The 17,868-nt window shown below is 39.0% G+C and overlaps 2 protein-coding genes across 3 annotated transcripts in view; one reads left to right on the top strand and one right to left on the bottom strand.

Annotated features, from left to right (window-relative positions):
• The window catches only part of PTEN (phosphatase and tensin homolog), a 99,529-nt gene extending 83,947 nt beyond the window's left edge, over positions 1-15,582 (bottom strand). Inside the window, exon 1 of one of the 2 annotated variants that reach the window (XM_043926808.1) lies at positions 14,836-15,582. In XM_043926808.1, the coding sequence (XP_043782743.1) occupies positions 14,836-14,914 (79 nt within the window). In that variant the 5' untranslated portion in view covers positions 14,915-15,582. The remainder of the gene's footprint in view (positions 1-14,835) is intronic. The other variant, XM_043926807.1, reaches the window with a different exon arrangement.
• An 837-nt stretch (positions 15,583-16,419) lies between these two features.
• On the top strand, positions 16,420-17,662 carry KLLN (killin, p53 regulated DNA replication inhibitor). The gene is made up of 3 exons (XM_043924762.1): positions 16,420-16,513; positions 16,711-16,907; positions 16,987-17,662. Exons 1-3 carry the CDS (start codon positions 16,420-16,422, stop codon positions 17,524-17,526), a joined length of 831 nt encoding a protein of 276 aa, XP_043780697.1. The 3' UTR covers positions 17,527-17,662.
• The last annotated feature ends 206 nt before the right edge of the window (positions 17,663-17,868 follow it).

Here is a 17,868-nt window from a genome sequence, read left to right as displayed (position 1 = left end):
AACATGGACGTACCGAGAAACTGTCACACTGAGGAAAGCCAGAAAAAGAGAAATCTCATATGCCATTCCTTATATTCAGAGTCTAAAAAGAAATGATACAAATGGATCTATTTATAAACCAGAATCTGTCTCACAGACTAAAGAGAACAAACTTATGGCTTAGGTGGGGCGGGAAAGCAAGGAAAAGGGACAGTAGTTAGGGAGTTTCAGATCACCATGTACACATCACTAAGTTTAAAATGAATAATCAACATGAACATATTCTATAGCACAGGAAACTCTGCTCAATGTTATGTGGCAGCCTGGAGGGGAGGGGAGTTTGGGGGAAAATGGATACATATATACCTATTGAGTCCCTCTGCTGCCACCTGCAACTATCACAATATTGTTAACTAGCTAAATTCCAATATAAAATAACAACTCTTAAAAATTTTAAAGAAAAAAAGAGGGTGAGGACTCAAATCAATAAAGCTAGACATGAAACAGAGAAATAACAACTGACACTGCAGAAATACAATGGATGTAAAGAGATTACTTCAAGCCCATATGCCAATAAAATGAACAACCTGGAAGAAATGAACAAATTCTTAGAAATGCATAACTTTCCAAGAACCAGGAAGAAACAGAAAATATTAACAGACCAATCAGAAGTAATGAAATTGAAACTGTGATTAAAAATCTTCCAAAGTCCAGGACCATATGGCTACACAAAAAATTCTATCAAACATTTAGAAAAGAGCTAATACCCATCCTTCTCAAACTCTTCCAAAAAACTGCAGAGGGAAAAACACTGTTGAACTCTTTCTATGAGGCCACCATCACCCTGATACCAAAACCAGACAAAGATAACAAAAAGAAAATTACAGGCCAACATCACTGATGAACATAGATGCAAAAATCCTCAATATTGGATTGGCCAAAAGGTTCCTTTGTGTGTCTCCATAAAACGATACAAAAAATCTGAACACTTTGGCCAACCCAATACTAGCAAACTGAATTCAGATCCACTTTAAAAGGATCATATACCATGATCAAGTGGAATTTATCTCAAGGATGCAAGGATTCTTCAATATATGCAAATCAATCAATGTGACATATCACATTAACAAATTTAATAATAAAAACCACATGGGGCAGTCGCTGGCAGTCCAGTGGTTAAGAACACACCTTGCAATGCAAAGGACACCAGTTTAATACCACATGCCATGGTGCAACCAAGCCTGTGCACCCAACGACTGAGCCCATGCTCCAGAGCCCATGAGCTGCAATTACTAAGCCCACACACTGCAATTTTGAAGACTACACACCTAGAGCCTGTGCTCCACAACCAGAGAAGCCACTGCAATGGGAAGCCCACACATAGCAACGAAGAGTAGCCCCCACTTGCTACAACTACAGTAAGCCCATGTGCAGCAATGAAGACCCATCACAGCAAAAAATTTTTTAAATATATTTTTAAAAAATGGTCATAGATGCAGAAAAACTTTTGACAAAATTCAACACCCATTTATGATAAAGAAAAAAAAAAAAGGCTCTCTAGAAAGTGGGCATAGATGGAACCTATCTTAACATATTAAAGGTCATACATGGCAAACCCAGAGCAAACATTATTTTCAATGGTGAAAAACTTAAAGCATTTCCTCTAAGATCAGAAACAAGACAAAGGTGCCCACTCTCATCACGATTACTCAACACAGTCTTGGAAGTCCAAGCCACAGCAATCAGAGAAGAAGAAGAAAATAAAGGAATTCAAATTGGAAAAGAAGTAAAACTGTCACTGTTTACAGATGACATAATACTATACTTACAAAATCCTAAAGAGTCTATCAGAAAACTATTAGAGCTCATCAATAAATTTAGTAAAGTTGTAGGATACTAAACACAGAGAAATCTCTTGCATTCCTATACAGTAACAATGAAAGATCAGAAAGAGAAATTAAGGAAACAATTCCATTTACCACTGTAACAGAAAAAGAAATAAAATCCAATCCTAAGGAGGCAAAAGACTGTACACAGAAAACTGTAAAATACTGATTAAAGAAATCAAAGACAACATAAACACATGGAGAGATATACCATGTTCTTGGACTGGAAGAATCAATATTGTGAAGATGACTATACTACTCAAAGCAATCTACATATTCAATGCAATCCCTATCAAATTACCAATAGCATTGTTCACAGAACTAGAATAGAAAATCTTACAATTTGTATGGAAACACAAAAGACCCTGAACAGACACAGCAATCTTGAGAAAGAAAAACAGAGCTGGAGGAATCAGGCTCCCTAACTTCAGACCATACTACAAAGCTACAGAAATCAACACAGTATGGCACTGGCACAAAAACAGAAATAAAGATTAATGCTATAGGACAGAAAGCCCAGAAATAAACCCATGCACCCATGGTCAATTAATCTATGACAAAAAAAAATGACGAGAATATACAACGAAGAAAAGACAGTCTCAATAGGTGATGCTGGGAAAACTAGATGGCTAAATGAAATTAGAATACTCTCAAACACCATACACAAAAGTAAACTCAAATGGATTAAAGATCAAAATGTAAGGCCAGGCACTACAGAACTCTTAAAGGAAAAAACAGGCAGAGCACTCTTTAACATAAATCACAACAAAATCTTTTTTGACCAACCCCCTAAAGTAATGAAAATAAAAACAAAAATAAACAAGTGGGACCTAATGAAACTTAAAAGCTTTTGCAAAGGAAATCATAATTAAGATGAAAAGACAGTCCTCAAAATGGGAGAAAATATTTGCAAACAAAGCAACTGACAACAGATTAGTCTCCAAAATATACAAACAGCTCATGCAGCTCAATATCAAAAAGATAAACAACCCAACAGAAAAATGGGAAGAAGGCCTAAACAGGAATTTTTCCAAAGACATACAGATGGCCAATAAACACACGAAAAGATGCTTAACACTGCTAATACAAATCAAAACTACAGTGAGGTATCACCTCACACTGGTCAGAAGAGCCAACATCAAAAATTCTACAAATAATAAATGCTGAAGAGGGTGTGGAGAAAAGGGAATCCTCCTACACTGTTGGTGGGAGTGTAAATTGGTACAGCCACTATGGAGAACAGTATGGAAGTTCCTTCAAAAACTAAAAATGAAACCACCATAATACACAGCAATCCCACTACTGGGCATATAACCTGAGAAAATAGTAATTCAAAAAGACACATATAGCCCAGTGTTCACTGCCACACTATTCACAATAACCAGGACATGGACGCGACCTGTATGTCCATCAACAGATGAACGGATAAAGAAGATATGATACATACAAACAAGGAAATATTACTCAGTCACAAAAAGGAATGAAATTGTGCCATTTGCAGATAAGTGGATGGACCCAGAGACTGTCATACAGAGTGAAGTAAGTCAGAAAAACACATACTGTACATTAATGCATATATGTGGAATTTATAAAAATGGTATAGATGAACTTATCTGCAAAGCACAAATAGACACAGAGGCAGAGAAAGAGGACAAACATAAGAATACCAAAGGGGAAGTGGAGGTGGGATGGATTGGGACACTGGGATTGGCATATATACACTACTATGTATAACACAGAGAACTAATGAGAACTGACTGTATAGCATAGCAGAGAATTCTACTCCGTGTGCCGTGGTGACCTAGACAGGAAGGAAGTCCAAGAAAACAGGGATACATGGATATGTGTGGCTGATTCACTTTAATGTACAGCAGAAACACAACACTGTACAGCAACTAGACACAACCCCCCCCAAAAAGGAACGGAAACAATTATATCTCATTTGGAAAATGTTACACTAACAAGTAATTTTGTTTAAAAAAAAGAAAGTCTGTTTCTTTTGCAATATTTTTGTTCTAACTACACGAATTAATAAATTTACTGAGAATTATCATTTATCTAATAAGGTTAGACTCATTTCCATGTTTTAGTAACTGATACTTAAAAATAAAATTTGATATAGACTATCACAAAAATTAATATTGATTATTAATGCAAATGCACAGCAAACCTGCATCAATTACTATCACCAATTACTATGACCAAGGCAACCAAGTAAATATAAATGGCTATCATTCAAAATATGCTCTAGAGCAGGGGCCCCTAACCTCAGGGATACAATGCCTGATGATCTGAGGTGGAACTGATGTAATAAATAACAGAAATAAACTGCACGATAAATGTAATGTGATTCAACCATCCCAAAATCATCTCCCCTATGCTGGTCCATACAAAAATTGTCTTCCATGGAATCAGTCCCTGGTGCTAAAAAGGTTGGGGACCACCACTCTAGGGAACAGTAACATCTCAACAAGTCAAACCCTTTCTAACTAAAGAAAGGAAAGCAACAGGGTTATAATAACTTTAACACAAAATGATGTGATAGTTTAATCAAATGACTTCTATATCCACTTTCAACACAACAGAAGTACTTACTCCTACCATAGCAAAAGAAAATTTGACAGATCAAAAGTAGCTAAATTCTATTTTGCCACACTTCAATATTATTAAAATATGCTTAAATTTTAAACATGCAATAGTTATCATATAGTAAGGGGGAAAAAGCTGCTAGACATCAAACTTCAGCTACTTTTGTGTAACAGATTATGATCTTGTGAATCAAAATAATGACAGCCTTTTCGAATACTTAGGTCATCTTAAATTCATAGTAAGGAAAATCAGAAAAGAACAGGAAAAAAAACTGGCCAAATACTAGAAAAATGTTTAATGTGTAACTACAGAGAAACAAATATTTCTGGTGACTCTGCCATTTAAAATAATTAACGAAATTATGAGGTGCTTTGGAAACTGTTAAAACACACACACACCTTTAAGTTCAAACATACACACACACCTTTCAGCTCAAACATACACACACCTTTAAGTTCAAACACATACACCTTTAAGTTCACTATGATGAATAATGTTTTAAAACAGAATGATATCAACAAAAACTAAAAGCTTACATGAAAACATGAAGTTTCAGAGAAGTAGAACAATGAGCACTTTTTTCAAAATTCTTTAAGCAGTTTTTATAAAATTTTCTTAAGAAAATGGAGCTTTTTATTCATATACTGAAATAAACACCATATTTATTCAATTAAATTATAGCAACAAGTGCTATTTTTCTTAAAATGTGAAGTTACCACATGATTAGCAGCGCTAGTTTTAAAATATTCATCAGTATCTCTAACTAGCTCCTATAATTTCCCAAAGAATCAAAACAGTCAAAACTTAAATCTCATAAGGATTTTTAAAAGAGACCTTGACATCTGCCTGTGCAAAGCTGAGAAGCAAAGCAAACTGTAATATCAAGCGAACAGAAAAAAATCATAGCAAACAATCAATTCCTAGAACACTTTCGTAATTATGTTTGTCCTAAAAACAAAACAAAACTCAGAATCCACTAAGCTACTCCCTTGGCATCTTTTCCTCTCTGGACTAAACTAAAACTCTGTCCCAATTTTTTCTAAAAACTTCACACATTAATGCAAGTTTTTAAATGTAGATAAGTAAAGCACTTATTCAATGGGCTGAGAGCAAATTTAGGGTCTCGGAAAGAATGTAACACATGCATCAGAGAACCTTAGATGGCCCTACTTTCTTCATCTGGAAAGAAACAAGACATTTTTATAACTTGTCAGAAATTTGCCATTTTACATCAGCATATTTAACTTCACCACATCTGACTATAACAAAAGCAGCTTTAGAATTAAAAAAGTGTAAGATTAAAGAATGCATTAAACACCACAAAACAAGTATCCTATAAGTAAAGTATCTCCTAATTATGTAACTAAAGGAAGCAAGCTAAGAACTACTTTTAAAACTACTGGCAATATAAAAATGGAAAAAAAAAAAGCTTTAATAAAGCATATCAATCCTGTTAAGAGATGTTTTTATGTAACATTCTTCTGAATACCTCATATAGTGCAATATACTTAAGTTGAAAACATCTTCAGCCTTTTCTGACAGAAGTTCAAAGCAGCACTTTCACAATCAGCCAAGTTAACACATGAGCCTTCTTCAAATAAACCCTTTTTTGTTACCAGGGAACTTTTGTGGAAAAAGTTCTTATAAAGAACACTAGCCTAGCAGCTGTCAAAAAATACAGATGCTAAAAGCTCTATCATTTATTAGCAATTTGACCTTCTTAAATACCACAACCTTAGGGCAAAGGTACTGACTTGTATAAAACATCATACTTACTATATACCAAACACTTAAACCTCTAAATCAGAGTTTCTCAACCTCAGCAGTGTTGGCAACTTGGGCTAGACTATTATTTGTTGCGGATGAGGCTATTCTGTTTTGTAGGATGTTTAGCAGCATTCCTTGACTCTATGCTGAGACAGATGCCAACAGCTTCCACCCTCTGCCCCTCCTCCCCAAGCTGTGACCACTAAAAATGTCTCTAGACATTGCCAAATACCAGACAAGGCAGGAGGGAATCAGCCCCAAGTTGGCAATCAATATTTTGAAAATATATTCTTCCAACAAACCTAAAAAAGCACACACAGGGGTTTTTACCACGTTAGAGATGTGAAAACCAAGGTTCACCAAGGTTAAGTACTTTGTCTTTTATTACATAACTGATAAATAGCTGAGCAAGGACTTAAGCTAGACTTTAAGTCTAGCTAACTCCCAAATCTATACTCCTTCCATTCCACTATGCTTTTGTAAAACTCATTGTGTCGTCTGCAAAAATTAGGATAACAATTGCCATCTGAGCTATTTAGGATTTACAAATAAAATGATATGTACATGTAAATTCTATTAAACTAAAGGAGATAACATATTAAGGATTTGGTTGACAGGAGATTCCCCTGATGCTGGGAAAGACTGAAAGCAGGAGAATGGGACAACAAAGGATGAGATGGTTGGGTGGCATCACCGACTCAATGGACATGAGTTTGAGTAAACTCTGGGAGCACAGAAAGGCCTGGCGTGCTGCAGTCCATGGGGTCACAAAGAGTCGGACACGACGAAGGAACTGAACTGAACTGAACTGACAGGAGATAATGTAATACAGTGGTTCACAAAGTGTGATCCCCAGGCTACCATCATCAGTACCGTCTGGGAACTTAATAAAATACAAATCCTCAGGCCCCAACTCAGATGTTAACGAATCTGAAACTCTGGAGGTGGGGCAAGTAATCTATGACTTAAGTCTTGCAAGTTTTTTACATGCCCATCTAAGTTTGAGAACCACTGATGTACATAATGGGAAAAATACTGCAGCAGGTGCCTAAAAACCGAGCACCCTCTTTGGACTCAATCTTCTGGTAGCCTTTAACAAGTTACTGGCGTTTTTTTTTGGAGCTACCATTTCTGTATAAAAAAATAAGGAAAGTAATGCTTGTACCATCTTTTAGGCTGCTCCTTTTAACTTGCAAAATCAAATGCATTAATAATTATTAAAGGCTTTGTTAATGAAAAATGCTAAACAAATATAAGACACAGGGTATATGCTAGCTAATTCCATTTCATTTTTCAAAAAAAATCCCTTCTGGCTTAAGTCCTCATTTCTTCATCTTTCATACTTTATAAATGAATAAGTGAAAATGTTAAATAAATTTTACAACAAAGCTAAGTTAAGCCTGGCAAAGTACTGTTTTCACATTACAAAAGAAAAGTCTACACATTTCACTTCAACTCTGATAGATTCAAAGTCACTGATAAATACATATTTAAAAAATAAACACCTAAAAAATATCAAGCTTGGTAACATTCCCCAAACTTCATTTTAAAAGTAGAATAAAGATTGCCATTCTATTTATTTAATCTCCAGTAAGTTCCAAGTAAATAGAACACTCAAACAGAAGTGTCTCACTAAATTCATGACAGCAAAAGAATTTAAATTGAAAAAAAAAAAAAAAAACCTGTATATATTTAAAACAAGGACTTGTTTGCAACTCAACATGTATGCTGTACTTATAAATCACTTTAAGAATATATCTGATTCGGGACTTCTCTGGTGGTCCAATAGTTAAGAATTCATCTTCCAAGGCAGGAGACAAAGGCTTAATTCCTGGCCAGGAAATTAAGGGCATACGTGCCGCAGGGCGACCAAGCCTGCGTGCCACGACGAGAGCCCACGTGCTCTAGAGCCTGGGCTCCACAGCAAGGGAAGCCCGTGGGCCACAACTGGAGAAAGCCTGATCACTGCAACAAAGACCCAGAACAGTCAAGGTTTTTTTTAAATTCAGGAAAAAAAACATATACATCTGATGTAAGGACTATATGCTCTAAATCACAACCCATTTCATAACACCTTAAATAACTACATCTTCCTTAAAAGATCAAAAATACTAAATACACAGAATTAGCAGAACGCAATTAACACTAGTTAATATTTAGCTTATTTAGTCATTAAATTATTAATGATTTGGTAATTTAGTTGATTAATTAGTAATTAATAGTAAAGAAGAGAGAACCTTATTATATTCAGCCTAAAAACCCACAAAAAGCAAAAGAAATAAAATTGAAAGCTATTCTGAAGGGCTTTAATAACACTAAATCAACTGTAAGTTTGGGGTAGTGATATAGAACAAAATTTAGGTGCATGTAACATAAAATAGAAGAAGAAAGTGAGGGAATTTAGGCAATTAAGTTTTCCTAGAAGCTGTCAAAATGCACAGTTCAATTCTGCAACCTAGACTTGGACCAAAAATACAGCTAGTTTATCCAACATATAACAGAACATGTAAAAACCATGTAATCAGACAGTTGCATACATAATTAAACAACACAATTCATTCTGTAATACAAGACAAATAAGAAAAAAACAAAAACCTCCCTAGAAATCAAGTGCTTCACTCCTGAGGGCACTGTGACACAGCAAGGAGACCAGAACAGGGAAAGGAAAAAAAACGACTGATCCCTATACACAAGAAACGGCCTTTAATAGGCAGGTCTCAGGCTTACTCCATCTTTCCCCATACCTGGTAAGAATAAATGAAGAAAAAAATCTTTTAGCTCTTTTTCCCATTTCTAGGGCCTAAAACTGGATCAAAAGTGAAAATGGGAAATATCACAAAGGTTTAACCTAAATAAAACTCCCATATTAATGCACTGCCAGATTATTTTAAGTGCAAATGATAACGTAATGAATGTAACTTGGCGTTCAAAGCTGCCTGACTCCTTCAAAAATCTGAACTTAAAAAGAAATACTACAGTACCTTCACTGATAGTTTATGTAACTGTTATATCATATAATAAATGTTCTGAGACAAAGATTACTCTGTGAATAAAATATATATTTTAGTTGACCTGTTTAACTCTAAAGAAAATTTAATATTTTAACAAATTTTCATTTTAATATTATAACAAAATTTTATTTTTCTACTTCATATAGAGGAAGTTTTCATCATATCTTAGTATTTAAACCAAATAGTCTTTGATTAGTATGATTAACGCTTCCACAGTATGAGGGAGCAGAGCTTCAAATTATTTGTGATGAAACAGCAAAATCACAGACATTTTTTACTCAGAGCTCCTAAAGGAATACCCCTATTTTAAAAAATACTCATAGCATGAACCAATTAATATGGCAATATATCCAAAACTGAGGAAATTCAGTTAAAATCACTGCTCCTCCCATACATGAAAAGACAAATAATTTCTCATACATGAATAACCTGGAACTATAATTTTTAAGAGCAGCAGTGTCCATTTAAATACTTACAAGGTGGCAAGTGCTATGTCATTACTTATCTCATTTATTCTTCAAAATAAACATTATATGGGTGGGTACCATTATCCCCATTTCACAGATAATATAGATTGAGAAAAGTTAAGCAACCTACACAAAGTCATCCAGCTACTAAATGTCAGAGTCAGGGTTCCAACACAGGCAGTACTGGTTCCAGAGCCTACACTTGCCACCTTAAAATCTAAAATGAAACAATGTACAATGTGCAGAAAAAACTCATACTCAATATTTGAATGTAATTTAAAACAGATTTAACCTTATTTAAAACTTATAAAACCATACCCACCAGGTGAACTCTTTTTTAAAGAGAAATTCAATTTTTAGAAATATTACTATAATTGCCTGACTTTGTCTTTATTTACATACATATAAGTATTCAAACACTTTTAAGTTAGATCCACTGTCCATAGCTGAAGTGATGACTACTATAATAACTAAGTGTGTAACAACTTAAAATATGACACATAGTCTTTTTTCCCACACTACATACAGGTTAAGAATAATTTTTTGCTGCAAGGTACTGCCATAGTATCCAAATCTGCCAAAAGGACCAACAGGTACACGCCTAATACCCTGAAGATGTCCACTCATCTCTGAATGCAAACTGTTGCAAATGAAGTGAATCTGCCTTAACCACATAGAACTAAATGAAGACTTTCCATACGAAATTAATTCACCCCTAAGTTATGTTTATTCTTCTTAAATCAGTATTTTTCCAACAGTATTTTTAATTCCACTGCAAATTTTAAAAGAACCAAATTGCTAATAGCTTTTCTGTAGCCAATGAAAAAATTCCAAAAATTAGGGAATAGTAGGTGGATAGTCAAATCCAATATACTAATTTCACCTTTCTTGACAAATGAAAGTATTTTACATTAGTAAGTGCATATATATAGTCTACAAACCAAAATATTCTGACCACCCAGCAAAATATGCATGTGGAAGTAAGACAGCCTATGTAAAAGAATTAAGGTCATCAGTTAAGGGTTGTTCAGACAAATAACATCGATATTTCTGATAGCAACTGTGTTAATTTTAGAGTTACCAATTAGAAAGCAATTGTAAAACTGAATATTTACTAAAATAATTTCTGACCCCAATCTCACAGTCTGATACATCTTAAGTCACTATCTTTAGAATAAATCCTAACACTTTTTCTTAGTGAAATCAGACCACAAAAGAATACTGACTTTACTTAAAATCCTGTTTATCTAACAGAAAAAGAGAGGAGAAAAGAGTGACAGTTCTATGAAATACAAATAGAACTTCGGAACAAACAGTATCTACAGAAAAAAAAAAGTATACCAAGTAAATTTCTTTCATTATCAACATTTTTCTGGAAGCTAACTTCTTATAATACAGCCAAGGCCTAACATTTCAAGTAAGTGAAAAACTGTCATAAACGTGCAAACTTATAAATTTCTTTTTACAAACTCCAATTTCACATACAATATTAATATAAAAATGTATCCTACGCTGCTGTCTTACTAGAAAAGTTGAGGTAAAAATTTAAAAATAGAATGTCTGAGAGTGATTTAATGTCGAAATTTTGTGAACTGATTTTCCCATAATAAATACTCTTACATTAAAAGTCACTGAAGTGATTACTTAAATGGCTTAAAAATTATTAAAAAGTATTAAGCTATCACCACATGAACAAATAGCAAATGGGGCAAATCTCGAAATGAGGACATCTGAAAATCAGACTTTCAAAAAGTATTTTGTGACATTAAGAGGTCTGTATTTTTTTTTCGTGGTTTATGGGAAAAAGCAGATACTATACTGTACCACACAAGAATTAAAATATCACCAGCTACCTTCAATGTTAAGATTCTAAAAGGTAATACATACAAATGCATCTTTCTCTACTATCTCTCTAAAACTATATTTAAAATAACGTGGTTACGTCTCATCATATTTTATATTTACTATTTCTTTAGTGTATCATAAGCAATGTTAAATCTGCACTGATGACTATACTATAGTGAAAACTTTTACAATGAACAGCAATAAATTCTTTTGCTTATATTTAGAACTACATAAACCGTAAATTTCTCCAATGTGCTTTATTCTTTAATACGCTTTATGAAAATGAAGTTTGTGGATCATCCTGTAACAATTAGGTGGCCCAGTCATTTTGCACAGGAAAGAAATACAACTTAACTGATACAAAAAGTGTAAAATAAAAACTGAGTAGAATTAAAAAAAAAATCTTCACTATACAGTCATTTCAGTAATCACTAATCTTAAAAGATAACAGCTAACTTCAACAGTCACTATACTCTCTATGAATTAAAGTTTCCCCTATGAAGGTTAATTATTTGAAAAGATGCAAACTTATCAAACAATTAAAATTCAATAGAAGCCTGAAGTGTCCATGAAATCTAAAACAATGAACTTTTTATAGTCTCGTGTTCAGTACTACTTTCCAGACTAATATTAAGGATAAGCCCCCACCAAAAAATGATTTTTAGAATAAATCAATTTTGCAAAAAAAAAACAAACCCATAGTCCTCAATTTTCCTTTAAGGAAGTCACTTCATTACTGACATTTATAAAAATACTCCAATCACTACTTTCATTAAAGAATTAACTTTGAGAAGGCTAACTGCTGAAACAGACACTACAACTTGCCAGGGAAAAAGCCGTCAATGGCCATTTTAATTTCCCCCCACCACTAAACCCAAAACACTGAAGTGAAACCAAGCAAGCCCAAGGGCCCTGGTGGATCAAAATTATTGGAAGTGCAACTACCAAAAAGAAAACCCTTTACTGACTTTCCTAACATGATTTTTTTTTCATATCAACATTTGGCTCAATAAAACCACAACTCTAGAAATTAAGTGTTATTAGTCATTTGATGCAATATATGATAATGCTTTCTATGCATACCATAACTAAAAGGACAGTTTTAGAGAAAGCTGTAATTCACATAAATTTCACACACAGAGGCACACACCTTGAAATCAAAGGAGAAATGGCTAATCACCGCACTGCTCACATATAAAAACCTGGTAGAATGATATTAGTCTCATAACTCTGATAATTTAAAATCAAATGGGTAAAGCAAAAATAGCATAAACATACTCTGAATACTAAAAGCAATCTGCCTAACAAACAGCATTCTAGAAAATTTTTTGAATGTGGGTTTACTTTAAAAAGTTAAACATTTAATTAATTTGATCCTATACATCTAGATGACTATCAAGTCATACCAATAGACTACTTCTGAAATAGGTTACAAATCAGAAAAACCAAGTTAAGTATTTTTCATGATTATCTTCTGGGCAAACAGGTCAAGTTCAGCTTTAGTACTTTTTCAATCAATGCAACTCCAAAATTTCCAAATATTCTTTTAAAATATTATTTTTAAACTTAACAGAAAACTTAAGTTGTGTGCGTGGTAAAGCTACTTCTTCAGTAACTTTTATCTTCACTTCATATCAAAACCTTGGGCAAAATCAACTGCAAATACTATGTATGTATGTGCAGATACATAATCCAAAGGAATAAAAACTCTTCATATATGCAACATTTTTCTTCAAAAGTATCTTCCCCACAGTTTTTAGCTAGAGATACAGACACCTGCTAAATAACCACTTTTTTGAGTATACTCTATTATAAACACCTACACAACTGCTTAAAGTATTGTCCACTGCTACAATTGACATCACCAAATTTTTTATCTTAATAGAAACCTTAATAAAATGCTTCAGTCACCTCAGACCAATAACTTAATCCTATTTTTCATGCCTTATACACTGGCCTACCAGTGACTCTCAATTCCTAACATATTTCCCATTCTGCTAAAAAAGAGGGCTCTATCCCCCTTCCTTGACCAAAATTTGTTCATTATACCTGAAACTGTGAAGATTCATGCCTTTCCAATAACCACTATCTTCTGAAATACAAAAGCCTAACTTTCAGACAACCAATTGTACCCCACTGAAATTCTTGGGTTTCTGTCTTATTCAACAAGCTGACTCAGTAAATTTAATACACCATATGAAAAAAGCAAACACACCTACAATCCAAAGATGGAGTAATCCACTCTTGCCAGCATTTCTGATTATCAGCTGGTAAATTATACTTGACGTTCTACACAAGTCAGAGTAAAATTAACGGATACCCAAAGGTGTCACAAGACCTGAAACCTAAATAAAGTTGAGTGTCAATTCAAGTATATACTTCAATCAATAATTAAATTTCAAGTGAAACTTAAGTTTAATCTCTGCAATCACCATTTGCTACACACAATACCCTTGAACCTACATAACATTATCATCTGAGATCAAAAACCACTCAATCTCCCTTCTATTAGGTGTCAGAAGAGCACTGAATCTACAATGCTACTGAACTGTAAATTTCAAGTCCTATCCTCCATCATCTCAAAGAGATTTTTTTTAAAAAAGCAAATTTAACAAAATCTAATAAGATTGTCTTTGAGAAGTATCATGGTACTATCGATTTCAAACTGCAAAACTTCTAAACGCGGTTCAAAGTTGTAATTAACTTAGTTTTAACGCATAAACCTACTGTTGCCTTCAAATGAGCACCATATATGCTGAAATGATTCTCTCTAAAGTTATGCAAATCAGTTCACAACTCACATTTTAAAAGAATCTATCAATGCAACCCAGGAAACTAAAAACAATCACTGCAAGATTCTGATGCAATAAGCTGTACGTGCAACACTAATTTTCCTTTTAATCTGATCTATACCCTTGATCTAGGGCCTAAAGCCAAGATTTAATCGAAATATGCTCAAGCTCAAAGCGTCTACTTTTCTGTTCATTTAGTAGACCGGATTACCGAGCTCACTAATCCACTAACAGTGTTCTGGATTCTGCGGACAATAGCCCTTAGAAAGAGACCCATCGGTGCCTTGACACTTGCAAACAGGCAAGAGTTTCGTCTAGCCGAACACACCCTAGGCTGAATGCATTCAAAAGAGACACAAAATATACATCTAGAAATCCGACCAGGGTTAAACGTTATAGTCACCCACACTATGGACATTTTTTCGCATCCGTCTATTCCCACGTTATCAGAGAGAGTGACAGAAAGGCAAAGGGGAGCAGCAGCCACAGAAATGGATACAGGTCAAGTCTAAGTCGAATCCATCCTCTTGATATCTCCTTTTGTTTCTGCTAACGATCTCTTTGATGATGGCTGTCATGTCTGGGAGCCTGTGGCTGAAGAAAAAGGAGGAGAGAGATGGCAGAAGCTGCTGGTGGCGGGGCTTCTTCTGCAGGATGGAAATGGCTCTGGACTTGGCGGTAGCTGATGCCCCTCGCTCTGCTGCCGCTTGGCTCTGGACCGCAGCCGGGTAATGGCTGCTGCGGCGGCTGCTGGATGGTTGCAGCGACTGGGCCTGCTTCTCCTCAGCAGCCAGGGGTCTGGCAGCGGCGGCAGCGGAATGGGGAGAAGAATAATCCTCGGAACGGCTGCCTCCTCCGGCGGCCTCCGGAGCCCGGGCCAGGGGGGGTGCGGCGGCGGCGGAGGGGAGGTTTAAAACCGGCCCGGGTCCCTGGATGTGCCGCCGCCGCCGCCGCCGTGTTGGAGGCAGTAGAAGGGGAGAGACCAACTCTCCGGCGTTCCCAGCCCTGGAAATGGTGACAGGCGACTCCGACCCCCTCCCCGGAGCTGCGGCCGCCGCCGCCGCCGCCGCCGCTTCTCCCCCCCGCTCCAGGAGCGGGAGGTGCCGCCGCCGCGCCTCAGCCGGCTCCCGCCCGAGCCCACGGCTTCCACCTTCCCTTTCAGGAGAAGCCGAGAAAGAGGCTGCACGGTTAGAAAAGACGAAGAGGGGGCGAGAAACGCCGCCGCTGCCGCCGCCGCCGGCCGGCCGGCTCCCCGAGGGCGCTGCCCCCGCGGCTGCTCACAGGCGCTGAGAGGGGCTCTGGGCTGCGGCCGCCGCCGTCTCTCATCTCCCTCGCCTGAGCCCGGCCTCGCCTCGCAGCGGCTCAACTCTCAAACTTCCATCATGGCTGCAGCTTCCGAGAGGAGAGATCTGAGCGCAGCCGCGTCCCGGCGCCCGAGCGCGTATCCTGCCGCAGTGCACAAAGAGTCCCGCCACATCACCGCCCGCCGGCCTGCCCGCCCCCTCCGCCGCCGCCGCCGCGCCGGGAGTCCGGGCGCCTCGGGAGCCCGAGGGGAGGAGGGAGGCGTACCCGACCACGCTAGGGGAGGGGTGGGGAGGGAAGGGCAGGGCAGAGGCTGTGAGGAGGCGGCAGAAGGTGCAGCTCCGGGTGCAAGCGCCGAGTCCCCAACCTGCAGGCGCACTGAGCATGCCCAGTATGACTGCTAGTGCTAGATCGGGCTTGTTGCGAGGCGCCCGCCTGTAACTGCACTTGCCGCGGCTTCTTCTGCAGCAGCGCAGGGTGGGGGTAACGAGCTGAGCCACGGCCGGTGCCCAGCCGGAGGCAGAGTAAACTATTGCGAAGGTGGGCAGGCGGGGGCGGGGAGCGAGGGGAGGGAAGGGGCGCGGTGAAGGTTGAAGCAGGTTTGTTCATCTGTGTCACTGACTTGAGTGTGAGGCTACCTGCGCACAGGTGGAAAAGACCAGGTGACCGCGCTGGTCAGTGTTCAAGGAAACGCAGGGACGGCTCGTGCAGCAAGGACACCCCTCCCCCCATCCCTAGACTTCCCCGGCACGGCCTGCAGCCTCCCTCTGCTTTTGCACCGATGTCGGATCATAAGCGTTCGCGGCGACTTGACTGCATGAGCCTTCGCCGAGAAATCCCACCTCTCCACCCACCCCCGCCCGTGTCCTCAAGGTGTCAGTCTTAGTACAAAGAACAACCCCCTATTGTGTCTCCAGTGTGTATCACCTCAACCGGCTCCCTTTCACCGCCCCACCTCCCGCTCCACCGGCTACTCGATTCATTTGTCCTAAAAATGAAAGCTCCTAGCAGAGCGCGCTGAGTGTGAGCACATTGCCCATGAATATCTAGATCCTCAAAGGCAACTGTCCAGGTGAGCTGAAAGCGGATCTCCGAAGATGGAATGCATCCTGCAGCCCCTGCATTCCCCCCGGAGAGCCGAGAATCTCTCTCCTCGGGGTTCCAGTTGGGTTCACCGCTTCCAATTCAAGCTCGATCCTTAGAAGCTGCTCGACCCGCCCCTTTTGGACCGCTGTGAAAACCTCGCTGGGTGAATCGCCCCGGAGCCAGGTTCCGCGCTCCCCCTAGCCGGGGAGTGCGCGCCGCAGACCCCGGTTGCAGCGCGGGAGGGCGAAGTACGTGATTGTAGGAAGCTGCAGCCCCTGTGAGTGGGCGGAGCCGAGGAGGGTTCAAAAGGAGGTGGAGGGATACGCGGGCCACAGTCGGAACTACTTTCAGGAGGAGGTCACGTGTACTTCTAGTTGGGGAACTTTCCAAATTCCCACTCCCATATGATAGCTGTAGAGGCAAGTGCTTCGCTTCCTTTGCCCGGAGTGCTCCCGCCTTGTACGGGCAGCGGGACCCCAGAGCCTCCCGCGTCTCGATGGAAGAACAGGCTCAGACGAGCCTCCCACTGGAGCGCTGTCGGGGCTGGCGCCGGAGGAGCTGGTTACACAAGCACCCACATCCAAGCACGTGCCCCCGCCTTCCCTCACCTTGGCTGCTGCCGCTGATTCTTACAGATCTCGGAGCGAGGGTTCCCAAGCTGGTCGCACCCTTTGCCCGCTACCCACAGAGCAAGCTAGAGGACCGAAACCTGGGACTCCGAGCTCTGGAATCACTAGCTCTGCCTTCCCAACCGTGGGAGAAGGGGCTAGATTTCAGGGGTCTGGCGCATCTTTCTCTCTAGCGCCCTGCCCCTTAGGGCGTAACTTTCCTGGTGCTGTACTTGCGGGGCAAAAGGGTATCTCCTGCAGCAACCCGCTGCGTGAATTCAACGTCGTTGCGACAAGCTTTCAGTCAATACTTTCGAGCTGATGAGCGCGCCCCACCTACTGTAGACTCAGCCAAGTGACTTATCTGGTCGGAGAACCTAGTCCATGGCCTTCTGCCCAGAACAAACTTGTCAAGTCTGCTTACAGTTCGGATTGGTTGACCTAAACCGCGAAAGAGCTGGTTCAGAAATGCTGAGAACTGGAGTGCATTTACCCCAACATCGATCAGCCTGTAAAGTGAGTTGTCCACTGTCTAC

This window comes from Cervus elaphus, chromosome 15 (assembly GCF_910594005.1).
Source record: "Cervus elaphus chromosome 15, mCerEla1.1, whole genome shotgun sequence".
NCBI lineage: Eukaryota > Metazoa > Chordata > Mammalia > Artiodactyla > Cervidae > Cervus > Cervus elaphus.
The sequence above is the reverse complement of the archived record's forward strand: the minus strand, read 5'-3'. Positions and strand labels throughout refer to the sequence as shown.